Here is a 12,837-nt window from a genome sequence, read left to right on the forward strand (position 1 = left end):
TACTACAATCACTACTGGGCTAGTCTATGTAGAGGAGAGGCTTGGTGGTAGGGCAGGTTTATGAGCTAGAACCCATGTCTCTTAAAGTACTGGGCTCGCCTAATCACGCTGTTGACATAGTAGTCATCTCTGTCGCATGGGTCTTCCTCGTAGACCTGGAGGTTGCCCATTTTTGCACGGTAGGTGCAGATTCCCCCTGGAAAGAGTTAAGAAGGAGTTGTTACGGGCTTATAAGAAATAGAGATTTAACAGTAAAAATTCCTAGCCAAAAGGGCCGTGCATCTCATCGAACCTACACAACTGCTTGGGAAATTGCTAATTGTGCATTATTGTTGAAAAGTGACTGATTTTGCAAAATCCTTATTTCTATAGTGAAGGAACCCATGACTCTCTCCATGTGCAGGTGGGAATGGCACACTGGTCCCAGAAAAGAGTGTAATCTAAAAAGGCAGTGGCAGAACAAGAATGGGAGAATAAGAATAGCATAGGGTGAACAAACCAGCATGCAGATAACATGGACTACAAGCAAACTTGGATCCCAAGCTTCCTTGACACAACTTAAAAACCTGCCACGATAAGGCTGTTTGTGTGGCCATGCCTCAATTTCTGCCTTCCCCAGTGGCTTTTGGTTGGTTGATTTTTTCCACCTTATTTATCTACCTGACAGCCATTTAACTTCTAGGATGAACAGATAAGAGGATAACTCGAGACCTGTTCATGTTCACTGAGCACAATGCCCTTTCCAGAGAATTTAAGGAGGTCCTGGATCCAACCATTCATCAGCTGTGGCCCAGCTGCTGAACGTAGTGGCCCTCTGTGGGTGTTTGTCACTGAAGTCAAGGGGCAACCTGCCGAGGCTATGCCCAAAACCTTCGCCCAGCCCTACACGGGGTGCCTCCATGCCGCTGCGGGAGCTCCCAGGCCAGGCTCTGGTTTCCTGCTGCTTCCCACTGCAGCAAAGCTGCCAAGGAGGTTGGTGTCCCACCACAGTCTCTCTTCTGCAGGCAGAAACATGGAGACCCTGTGGACAGTGCTTTGAGCTGGGAGGCTGCGTCTATATTCAGACCTCTTGCTGGTCTGCTGTTTTGCTCTTTTAAACTAGGAAACTCGGGGGGGGGGGGTGGGGTTGGTAAGAGATGCTGTAAAATCTGCCAGACTGATGCTCTTTTTCCCTTGAAAGTGACACCAACAGATGCACATCACTCAGCGTTTCCCTTTCTAGTATATAGCCCATTGCATACCTCTCAGCTGCTGGTCCCAGGTCCAGGTAGGATGTCTTGCCCGTACTTCATTAATTGCAAGAACCAGGATAGTTGAGCACTGATTTATGTGTTCCTCACTATCCCACATTCCGAAAGGCTGGTGTTGCTGCCTGCCAAGCTAGAAAAATCAAGCAAGAAAATTGATTTCATGCTGAACACAACCACCACTGTAGCTTCCTCCTCTTCTTTGTACTCACAGGCTGTGACTCTGAAGTGACCTTATTCAGGACAACAGGTAAACACAACCTTTGATGTAGGGGAAATGCATTTAAGTGCTGTCTTGAACACAGAACAGTCATTTGCTACGGTAAGGCCCTGGGATATACACTACAGTACTGTTCTGTTACTCATACTTATCAACCCAATGTACCTGCATCAAGCCGTACTTGTGCCGTCCCTGGTCCCAGCCGTTGTCCAGGAGCAGGCCGACACGGCTTTCCTGCGAGATGATGGCAGCAATGAGCGCCGGGTCCAAGCACAGGTTTCTGGCTACTCTCTTAATTGGCATCTCGTATTTCCTCAGGCGTACGATGTCTGCCTCAGCAGCCCTCCGTACTGTGGCAAGTCCTGTGCCGTAGGAAAAGGCAGACTTACACACCCTCCTGTCCAAAACCATTGCTTTCCCCTTGAGTGGGTGTATCAAAGGAGTAACTCCAGTGTTGAAGAAAACGCAGCTACACCGAGTCAGGCACTGGTGCTGGAGGAACAAGTACAACCCTAATGGCTCTGACCGGGGCTGGGGATCGGCTGTGCCAGTACCTGAGGGCGATGAGGGGAAGCGGGCAGCTTCTCAGGAGGTGGGACTGCATGTTCATGGTTCTTTTCTGCTGCCGCACCACTGGAAATGCGGCTCCAGAGTCAGAAAAGTGAAATTTCAAATTGCATTTGCAAAAAGTGAGTGATGCATTACTACTGACCAGCCAAACTGTTAGTCATTGTTAGACCGTGTATGGAAAGGTGAGGGTTTTTTAAAGTAATTTTGGAACAGCTTGAAAACAAGTAAGTGGATTCAGATCCACGCTTGGACACCCGCAGTCTGGTGTCTGCCCCAGAGGCATCAATGTCTGAGGTACCTGGCAAAGTTACTGGAGGTCTGGGCACTATGAACCCAAGGTAGTCAGCTGTGCAGTGACATGGGGCAGTAACACAAGGCAAGAAAGAAGGAAATGGGAAGGAGTTACCAAAAATGGGTCACCCAGAGGTAGGATGGCTACACACTTGGGACCTTCCCCCTGCAAAATGGGTCTCTGGCAGGTCACCGCTGGCCAGCTCAGCCAACATGCCAGCACTCAGGACCTGGCTCTGTGCATCCTCCCCTTTGAGCTGAGAGGCCCCAGAGTTTTGTGAGGCTGCTGATGCTAAAGTCCTGGCTGATGAAGAAGCTGTTTTGACTGAAGAGGGGTTGTGCCATTGCCCTTTGCTTAGGGACTGGGGATCCTGACTACAGGACCTGAAGTTTGTCCTCCCACTTCCCACCAGGTTTGGCTTCATAGCACCTACCATTTGGGGAGGGGAGGTGTTGCTTTCTCCCTTTTGACAAATTGAATAGTTGCACCACATTTAATAGAAGGCAAAGCACCTCTGTGTCAGGTACAAACAGGTTGACAAATCAAGCAATGAATGATACCTACCACAGTCTGGGGCTCTTACAGCTGTACAGGACATCATGGGGGCTTGGAGAGCACGTATATCGCCATAGCAACTGTAACTCATGGATGGAGCTGAAAAATTAAATGGAGGTGTTTGAAGACCTAAGAACTCAGAACAATATAGTACAACGTGCTGCAAGTGAGTACAAGTCAAGCATGAGGGATTCATCCAGACCTGCAATCCACATCATCTTGTGTTGGCCATGCTTCTATCATTGCCACTGTTCTCCATCAGTAACGTAATCAATGAAAGCTAAAGAACAGAAATTTGCTCTTTTCTAGTTGAATAAGTTGAAGTACATGTAACTAATGACAATAGATGAACAGGCATCTGCCCCATTAGGTCTAAAGGCTGGTGTGGGAGAGGGGAACTGCATTTATTTCAGAGGGTTTTTCCCATTCAAAGCCCTCCAATATCTGAGACCCCTCAGATGACAGCTGGCAGTACCTGAACATCCTGGCTGGGAAAGTCTCCTGTATCACTCTGTAACTTGATGAGGAATTAGTTCAGGAGAGTGCTTGCCTCAGGCTGGGCCAATTACCCTGCTTCCTCAGTAACTGAGGAATGACTCGCCTCCGTCAAACAGCCCGCGACATTTGTGAGACCATTTCTGAGTAGGCAGGGAGACTGGATAAGGCTAGCTGGGAAAATCAAGAGGAGGTATGTCTGTGACTCCCTTTGGTGCCAGTCCCAACTTCAGACGTGGCTGGTTTAAAGGGCGCATGTGGGCAGCAAGCAGCCTCCTACAGCAGCCGAGGGCCTTCAGCCACGCGGGGTTTTACAGTGCCGCGCAGAAAGGTGACCTCAGGCCTGACCGCACGCCTCCTCTCCACAGTCCCTCTGCAAACAGTTCCCGGGGCGCTTCCGACAGCAAACCAAACCCAAACCCCGGCTCACCAACAAGGGTTGTAAGGCCCAGCAAGAGCAGTGCGGGGATCATGGTGACGGCTCTCCTCAGCTGCCCCAGGAGATCTGGAAACACAGCAGTTTGCAAAACATGAAGAAGTCAATGCTGATTTTCAACAGCCCTGTAGCAAAGTTTGCGTGCCAAAAGCTCCCACCCTGAGGCACCGGACGGGGATGGCATTCGCAGAAGACGGGTTTGGGAGCGGAGGCACCCTCTCCGCAGCATGCTCCCCCCCTTGCCCCAGCACGGGATGCAGCCACTAGCTTCAGAGAGTGGTGGTGGGAGGAGAAGCAAGTGACGGGAGCCCCATCTGCTCCTTATTTCCTCCTTGTCCGGGGGATACAGGCTTCTCCTGTGGCTGAATGTCTCCTCCATCTCGTGTGCCACTACACCATCACATCAAGAAGGAAGGGCCAAGCTCGGGGAGCTCGGGAGCAGGGAGGTCCCCGTCAGCAGCCTGGGCCAGCAGGGATCTTTTAGGCCCTGTCACTTCATATCGCTTGCTCACATGGCCCCTCCTGAACATTCACGGCATGTCTTTCTGATGACAAGGTGCGGCACCTTCGCTTTATATAGGTGTTTGAAATCTAATGTGCTACAGAGCGCGCACAGCCTTTTTCTCTCTGTTCAAAAGGCAATGGGATTTTTGCTTGGCTTTTGGAAAAATGAGTTTTCAAAAATCAAGCAATACGACCCTCTCTGCTGAGACCATGCAAGGCAAAGATTTTGGTAGTGAGATAACACTTCTGTGTTAATTCCTGCATGTGATAATGGCAGATAATCACTTTAGTAATAAATGCATCTGTTGTACTTATTAATAAAATCCCCAAATGTCATCAAATAGTAGCTATCAACTGGAAAAAACATTGACTCTACTTGCCTTGCTGGTGAATGCATTTAAATTGAGCTTTTTTTATGGCTTACAAATGTTTCTTTTTCCCCAAGAGGCTTTCAAATACAAAACACACCATGAGTCTTGTAGGCAATTGTCACGCAATGCTATTAACATTTGAAAATGCCTTCTTGATTTTAATAATGTGCAACTTTTTCTCTAGTCTGTATTTCTACTGCAAACCAAAGTGGCTGCATGCACAAACACAAATAGCCCACCCGTGTCATCGGAAAGACTCCCTTGCCCTGAGTGAGCTTATTCAGGCCAGCAAACACCCCCGGCTGGAGCTGGGTACACGCAGTAGCTCAGTTTGAGCTCTAAGAGTGAGTATTTGCAAGTCTGGATCAATATAGCTTGACCCAATACCCATTCATTCCATGGCAAATCCATACGGGGCCTCATCAAAAGCTACAGGCTGTAGCTGTTTCCAACACGCAGAAAATTGCCATATTATGAAGTTTTAAGTTATCAGCCTTTTTTTTTCCCTCCCCATCACAAAAATCACCAGAGGCCTTTAAGTAGAAAGAGCATAGCAATCACAATATTGACGAAATGCTAAATCAAAGCAAAACTGAGGCTTCTGCCTCTAAATAAATACTCTATGAGTGAATTCAGACTCACCTGTCTTCAATCAGCCTTCCTCTGAGGAAGGTCACTTGATGACTTTTATATATATGTGTATGAAAAGGTACCCACCCTATGGGCTTTGGAATGTTAATTCCTACCTAGTGTGATGACATTTGTTTTAAAGTACAACAAGTAATATATATTAAGAGCTTAGAACTCTTAAAATTCTTTTCATCCAAAGATTTGCACAAGCGGTGGTTAGTAAGACGCAGGACAACTCTGTGAAAGGAAGTAAATACTGTTTTTTCTCCACCAGTAAGCACACTGATGCACAATAAATAACTTGCAGAAAGCCATGGAAATATGATATTATTATTAAATTAATATTAAAGAAAAAGGACACAAATGTTGTAATTTAAAAAAACACCTATGATTTCAAACTCCTTTTGCTGTTGTGTAATTTTTAAATGTAAAGGATGCCAGTACATATTCCACTTGTGCTGGATTTTGGTCAGCACAGCTTGTGATTGGGAGGGAGGGGATGGAATGTCAAGGAAAGAGGAGGAGTTCACTTACCAAATGGTATCTGTATCTTCTTAAACTTAAGACGCAGGAAAGCTTCCTGGTATTGTCAGGGGCATCCTGGCAATAAGGTGCAATCAGTGACCACAGACAGGGTTTCCCCATGTTTGTCGCTGACACTGTTACACTGAGCTAAAGGGAGTACAGAGTGGGCAAAAAACACTACCTGACTGAATAGCATTTTCCATTTGTTTTACATAAGCTAGCAAGGAGCACACCTGAGATCTAAAGCACGCCAAGGTTCAATACCACCAGTTCTTTCCTACTCACAGATTTTCACTTTATATTTTTTTTTCCTCATGCCAAGTGGTCTACCAGGGTGAGGTTTTTTTCCACTCCACTTAATGGAGATGCGATCAAAATGGAGCATCATTTTGAAAAGCATTATGTATTGCACATGCTATTCTTGTTCTGTTCGCAAGTTATATCATCACGTTTCACTGGGTGGTGTAGAATACTATCTACAATTACCTGGAACAATACCCATACTAATTACTGTCTCTGTTGTGAGTTTCAACTCTGGTTTCATAACATTGGCAGGCAGATGCATTTCTCAGGTTGCTCCTTTTGTGCAGGATGTAATTATAGGTAACACGAGGTATTCACAGACCTTGTAACTGCTTTATAGTGAAGCTGCCCATGATGGCTGACGCGTGTTGGATGCCTGCCACTAACTGGCCAGTTAAAGATGCATCTGTAGCATCATTTCAAACCAACCCTCTCAAGCTGCCTGTCCCAACTTTTAAAGGGATACAGCCAGTTTAATAATCACATTTCCATAGTTTTTCTTTCCTACATCTAGCATACCTGTAAGTAATGATAACAAAGGTGTTCAAACTTGAGAGACACAAGGCTATTGGTTTTTATTGTGTTCAGAAGTGAACAGGTGCCGATGGCCCCAATCTCTTCCTTTATCTTGCCTTTCTGAATAATGCAGGTGGGCATTGAAATGACATCCTGCTCTGCTCAAAGCATCTCTCTAGCCATCCTGTAAAATAACTAAAACCAGAAGTTTATGAGGGAGGAAAAAGTATTTTCCTTCTGTTCTATAAGACCAGACTTCGAATTTTACTGTAGGAAAGGTGCTCTAGCAATGAGGTCACTGGACCGGATCTTATAAGACCTCAGTTTACATCCCAGCTTAAAGACAGATCAATCACCTAAAGGAAATCATTTGAAGTTCAAGCCAGGAGAGGGTTTATGCTCATAAAGCATGAATCAAAACACTGTCAGGCTCCAAAACTGTGTTCCAAGTACTTGGCTAACATGTACTTCCACTCCTGTTTTGAGTCTAAAGTGGCCCAGCTGGAGGAGCTTGATCCTTAGGGTCCAAAGTCTGGTTCTGGACTCTGTGTCCCAATGCCAAAATCTCTGGGTGAGTGGAAGTTTACAGTGCACACTCAGGCATTTACTCATGTGAATCTCTAAAAAGTGGCTGTGATGCCTATTTTGTTTAAACCAGCCATGGCAGAAGCAAGTCCAGTCTTAGAAGATAGGCTAAGATGAAGATGGCTTAGACAGGTGCACTCTTCACTGGGTAAAGAACTGGCTGGACGGCCGAGCCGAGAGAGTTGTGATGAATGGCATTAAATCTGACTGGTGGCCGGTCACAAGTGGTGTTCCCCAGGGCTCGGTTCTGGGGCTGATCTTGTTCACTATCTTTATTGATGACCTGGATGAGGGGATCGAGTGCTCCCTCAGTAAGTTTGCAGTTGACACCAAGTTGGGTGGGAGCACTGATCTGCTGGAGGGCAGGAGGGCTCTGCAGAGAGATCTGGACAGGCTGCATCGATGGGCAGAGGTCAACTGTATGAGGTTTAATAAGGCCAAGTGCCGGGTCCTGCACTTGGGTCACAACAACCCCATGCAACGCTACAGGCTTGGGGAGGGGTGGCTGGAGAGCTGCCCGGTGGAAAAGGACCTGGGGTGCTGGTTGATAGCCGGCTGAATATGAGCCGGCAGTGTGCCCAGGTGGCCAAGAAGGCCAACAGCATCCTGGCCGGTATCAGAAATAGTGTGGCCAGCAGGAGTAGGGAAGTGATTGTGCCCCTGTGCTCGGCACTGGTGAGGCCACACCTCGAATCCTGTGTTCAGTGTTGGGCCCCTCACTACAAGAAGGATGTTGAGGTGCTGGAGCGTGTCCAAAGAGCAACGAAGCTGGTGAGGGGTCTGGAGCACAAGTCTTATGAGGAGCAGCTGAGGAAACTGGGGTTGTTCAGTCTGGAGAAGAGGAGGCTGAGGGGAGACCTTATCGCTCTCTACAACTACCTGAAAGGGGGTTGTGATGAGGTGGGTGTTGGTCTCTTCTCCCAAGTAACTAGTGATAGGACGAGAGCAAATGGCCTCAAGTTGCGCCAGGGGAGGTTTAGACTGGATATTAAGAAAAATTTCGTTATCAAGAGGGTGGTCAAGCATTGGCACAGGCTGCCCAGGGAGGTGGTGGAGTCACCATCACTGGAAGCGTTCAAAAAATGTGTGGATGTGGTGCTTCAGGACATGGTTTAGGGGACATGGTGGTGTTGGGTTAACGGTTGGACTTGATGATCTTGAAGGTCCTTTCCAACCTTAATGATTCTGTGATTAGCTCACGAAGGCAGAAACCTACACTAACCTCCCTCTTGTGCAAAGGACTTATGACCCTCACCCCTTCATTCTTCAGCCTGTTGAGGTTGTGTTACTGCACAGCAGAGAACACCAGAGCCACAGGGGAAGTTGGTGGGAAAATGAGAGATGGGCCCTATAGCCCCTGTAGGGACACACTTGCATCAGCTTCGTGTTCCTGAGGCTGCCTTGATGTTTCATATTGAACAGGGAGAGTGGAAAAAACCCACCAAACAATGTAGTATTTTGTAGTAAGTGTGGAAAATACACAAAGTACTGGGAATAGGGAGGAGAACCTTATCCTCTCTCAAATCCATAAGCTACACAGTCACATTTTCTCTTGCTCTCTCTTTCTAGTCCCACAAGCCCGACATTGTGCTTCCTTCAGAAGTAAGGGTGGAGCGGAATGCCACACTTGGCTAAGACATTTTGTAGTCACTCACTTTGGCAGTGCTCAACAGCTTTCTGGATGCCTTGGATCCTGCCCCTGGGCACTACCGGCCGGAGAGGAAACCAACGCACCTAATCCCAAAATCTGGATTCCAGGAAGAGACTGCAATTAGATACTGGAGCACCGAATTCTTGACATTCCTAGGTCCTTCAGTAGAGCTAGTCTTGTTTTAGGTTTTCCCCACACAAAATGAGGATAGTACATTTGTGACTCACAAGGGATGTCAAACTAACACCCATCAATAATTAATTATTAACTTTACCCATTAATCATGGTAACTATTAAGAGCGTTTCTGTGTGCTTGGAATTCATGATACAAAGCACTGAGGACTATCAACATTTTAGAAACCAAACAGGAAACAATTTCAGACTTTTTTGTAGGGCAGCACGCTAACAAAAGAGATAATTAGCAAGGAGGAAGAGCAGGAAAGAAATTAATGTGGTTTTGTGTATTACAATAACCTGATTTTCACACGATGTCATCTTGGGGAAAAGCCAGTGGTTACTGAAGATTGCATGGTTTGTGAAGCAGATAGGCAGATGATGTCTGAACAGGTTGTGTGCAAAAAGGCAAAGTATATTAACAGAGATTGAACACTGAGCTCACACAGCTATATTGTCTCCTGGATCAGCTTGGAGTGATGAGTAATGGTTTATTTTAGGCAGCTCAAGCCACAGCTGTAATAGCTAATCCAAAAAAATGTAGCCTTAGAATGTGCACCTTATGGGATGTCTAAAAGCAAGTTTTCTTAACTACCCCCTTTCCATCAACAAGCATCATATATCTCTCAGTGTACACACACTTAAAATTAATGCATTGAATTTGAACAAGATTTTTTTTGGTGATCCTCTGGTCTCTTATGTACTACTATAGCCACTTTGATGCATTAGCTTACATTGATAAAAAAGGTATTAGCACATGTTCCTTTTTGCAGCATACAATACAGAATGGTGCCCTCCAGGGGGAACAGATAACAAGGAGCATCTGGGAGACCAGAATGTCTTGGGTCACCACAATCTTATTTGACTCAAAAGCCCAAGTTTTCTATAGGAACTTCTGTAGCAAAGTATTCCTTTTAGAATTTCTAAATGGGAAATAGCACAATGTGGATTATATGGAACAGAGGACTGGAAGGCATCAATTAATCTTTTGAGTTGGCCTCCCTCAGTGACCCCTATTACACTTGCAGGCTATGCAACCTGCTAATAGGGGCTGAGAGCAGCTTCTCAGTCATTGCCTTCTCCAGAGTTTGTTTCAAAACCCATCTCTTTCAGGGACCAGATTCCTTCACACCTCCCAAATCCCAAAGCTTAACTCGGCACTTAACTTCTAGGCAGATTTCGTGAGCAGACTATCATAAGCATAATGTGGGATCAATCAGCAATCAAAGAGTGCTCAATGAAGTCCAAATAATCTAGCAGTAAGATCCAAACAACACAGATCTTGTCTGGTTATTATCGTCTCCGTGCATTTCTTTAATGATTACTTCATGCAAGCATCAAGCGCAGACTTAAGCACTGATCATAACTAAAGCTAGATGCTGAGTTCATGCATAAACCCAGTAACTTTAGAAGCTACACATGAATGTTTCTCATCTCTTTATTGCATAATACCCTTTCATGGCTAACACATGCCAGACCAAGTACAATTTTGTGACTAGTTTAATCATGTCCTTACATATACAATCTATCTGCTGTAAAAAACTAATCACCTGCAACCTGCATCCTTTCTAGATATTGCATATCATCATCACCATATTCTCATCTATGAGCCATATTGCCACTTGATAACCGCTGACAAGATTTGTGCTTTTCAGGTCTGTACAGCTGACATTTCTTTGAGTTGCTGTTCTCTGTTTTGTTTATGCCTCTACCTTGCTGACCCAGGTCTTATCATCATGGACACTTCATTATTTAATCTGCACTGCAAAATTACCAAGCTTTATGGTAGAATAATTTGTTCCTTACTACTCAAACTAGAAGAATTTGCCAGTTCTTAAAGAATTTTTAAATTTCAGACAAAATAAAATTCTTGGATTTGGACTGGCCATCTCAAAGTAATACGCAGATCAAGAATGGAGACTGTACCAAGAGGACTGTTCAATGACAGTTTTAATCTTCATTCAAGACAGAAAATGTAGAAAGCAGATATGAAAGTAAAGACTTGAAGCAGACAGATTGATGAGGCTGCCACTTCAAAATAAACTTAGTAGCGCAAACAGCCTCAACTTCCCCTTTTAGCCAAACCACGCATTCCTGCAAACTCCTTGCATCAGCACTGGAGTGCGTGTGGCCATATTACAAACCAGATGAAGAAAAAGGTCCAGCTGAAGATTAACCTAGAAAAAAATCAGCAGCTTAAAGTGACATGAAACCACACACTCTGACTAGGATTTACACTGAGTTTGTAATGGGGCTACTCACACATGGAACTGAGTAACCTCTAACAACACACCATGCTGGAATCCTGACAAGCCCACATGTGTTTCCACACAGCACACAACTACGTTACACATGATTTTATATTTCCATAGCCTAGTCAACATAATTAGGACTCAGAGATGAGTCCTGCTAAGGCACTCAAAAAATGCTGTTGGAACATTGGTTTCCTAAATTAAATTTCATGCAACCAGATTAAAAAAAAAAGGCACTGTCTAGTGCATTTAGAGAGTTTGTGCATTAAAAAGGAGATCAACTCGAAGCAAGTCTATGGTTCTAGTAGACTAAGAGGCAGCTGTAAGCTGGCTGCCTTCTCAAAGTGATGTCGTAATGTCAGACAGAACTGTAAGTAGTTTGCTAGAAATCTAGAAAGAGCACCTGAAACTTTCTGATGGACCGTATTAAAAGAAAATAAAACAACCCATGGCACCTAGACCACCTTACTTGAAAAGATGCAAAAGTCAACATTAGAATTAAAATAATTTTATTTCAATGTACATGAACAGAAACAAAATATAATTTCTTAAACTTACTTACAGAGATATATTGCTGGGCTGGCCCAATCACAAGTGTTCTCCACTACAAGGCAGCAAGACTGACTAGACCCACTTCACTACTTTTTGGGCCAACTGGATTCAAAATACCACCTCAAAAAGGTCCTTCAGCACACAGCAAACTATTGTTTTGAAAACAAAAAGGAAACTCATCAACTCTTCACCTAGCCAGAAATTTTACATTGTGTACCAAGGAAGACCTCCCTTGAAAATTCTGTCCATTACCGAAGAACAGTACACAGTATGTGGTGCTATATCTAAACTTAACGGATCAAGGTTTCTCCCAAATACCTCTCTACTCTACTCTCTTGTACAAAGCATCTCCTATAAAATCCACACATTCAAACCCACAGAACTATACAAACCTGTGAACACAGCTGTTTTCAATATGCTTGTTGCTATGTGCTATATTACCTGCGGTACCAGCTTTAACATGCAGCGCATGTAGATGGTAAAAGGGCATTTCTCTTCACCATCTATTTCAGAATTACAGAAGTTACGACTGTTTTTACAACTTATAGTGCAACATAGTTAAGTTATTCAGTATTGTGATATGGCACCATAAGATACGCAATCATTTGTTAAAACGCACAATTCTTTTACTAATCATTTTGTGGTGCTTTACTGATAATGTAAGTAATTACAAATTTTAAAAGACAACTGGAAGAGGAGCTTATAGGGAAAAATCTTTTAAAAAAGTGTCTGTCATCTCCATTAACAAAGAAAATTAGAAAAAACCTGGAACTGTCAGATTTAAGGAAAACAATAGGAAATAGTTCTTCACACAACACAGCTGAACTGTGGACTCCTTGCCATATGATGTGGATGCTAAGATACTATGAGGATTTAAATAGACTTTTCTTCCAGGATTTTAATCAGCAAATGCTCTCAGATACAGAGTTCCCCAAGCCACAAACTGCTTCAAGTATATT

General features: G+C 44.5%; 1 protein-coding gene across 1 annotated transcript; it reads right to left on the reverse strand.

Annotated features, from left to right (window-relative positions):
• Positions 1 to 65: 65 nt before the first annotated feature.
• LOC309408521 (lysozyme g-like) lies at positions 66 to 3,852 on the reverse strand (the record flags this gene model as incomplete). The annotated part of the gene is made up of 5 exons (XM_082004361.1): positions 66 to 196; positions 1,242 to 1,380; positions 1,633 to 1,829; positions 2,894 to 2,983; positions 3,810 to 3,852. 5 exons carry the CDS (start codon positions 3,850 to 3,852, stop codon positions 66 to 68), a joined length of 600 nt encoding a protein of 199 aa, XP_081860487.1.
• Positions 3,853 to 12,837: the final 8,985 nt, after the last annotated feature.

The sequence above is a fragment of the Phaethon aethereus genome, assembly GCF_964289735.1.
Source record: "Phaethon aethereus genome assembly, chromosome: 1".
Classification (NCBI taxonomy): Eukaryota; Metazoa; Chordata; class Aves; order Phaethontiformes; family Phaethontidae; genus Phaethon; species Phaethon aethereus.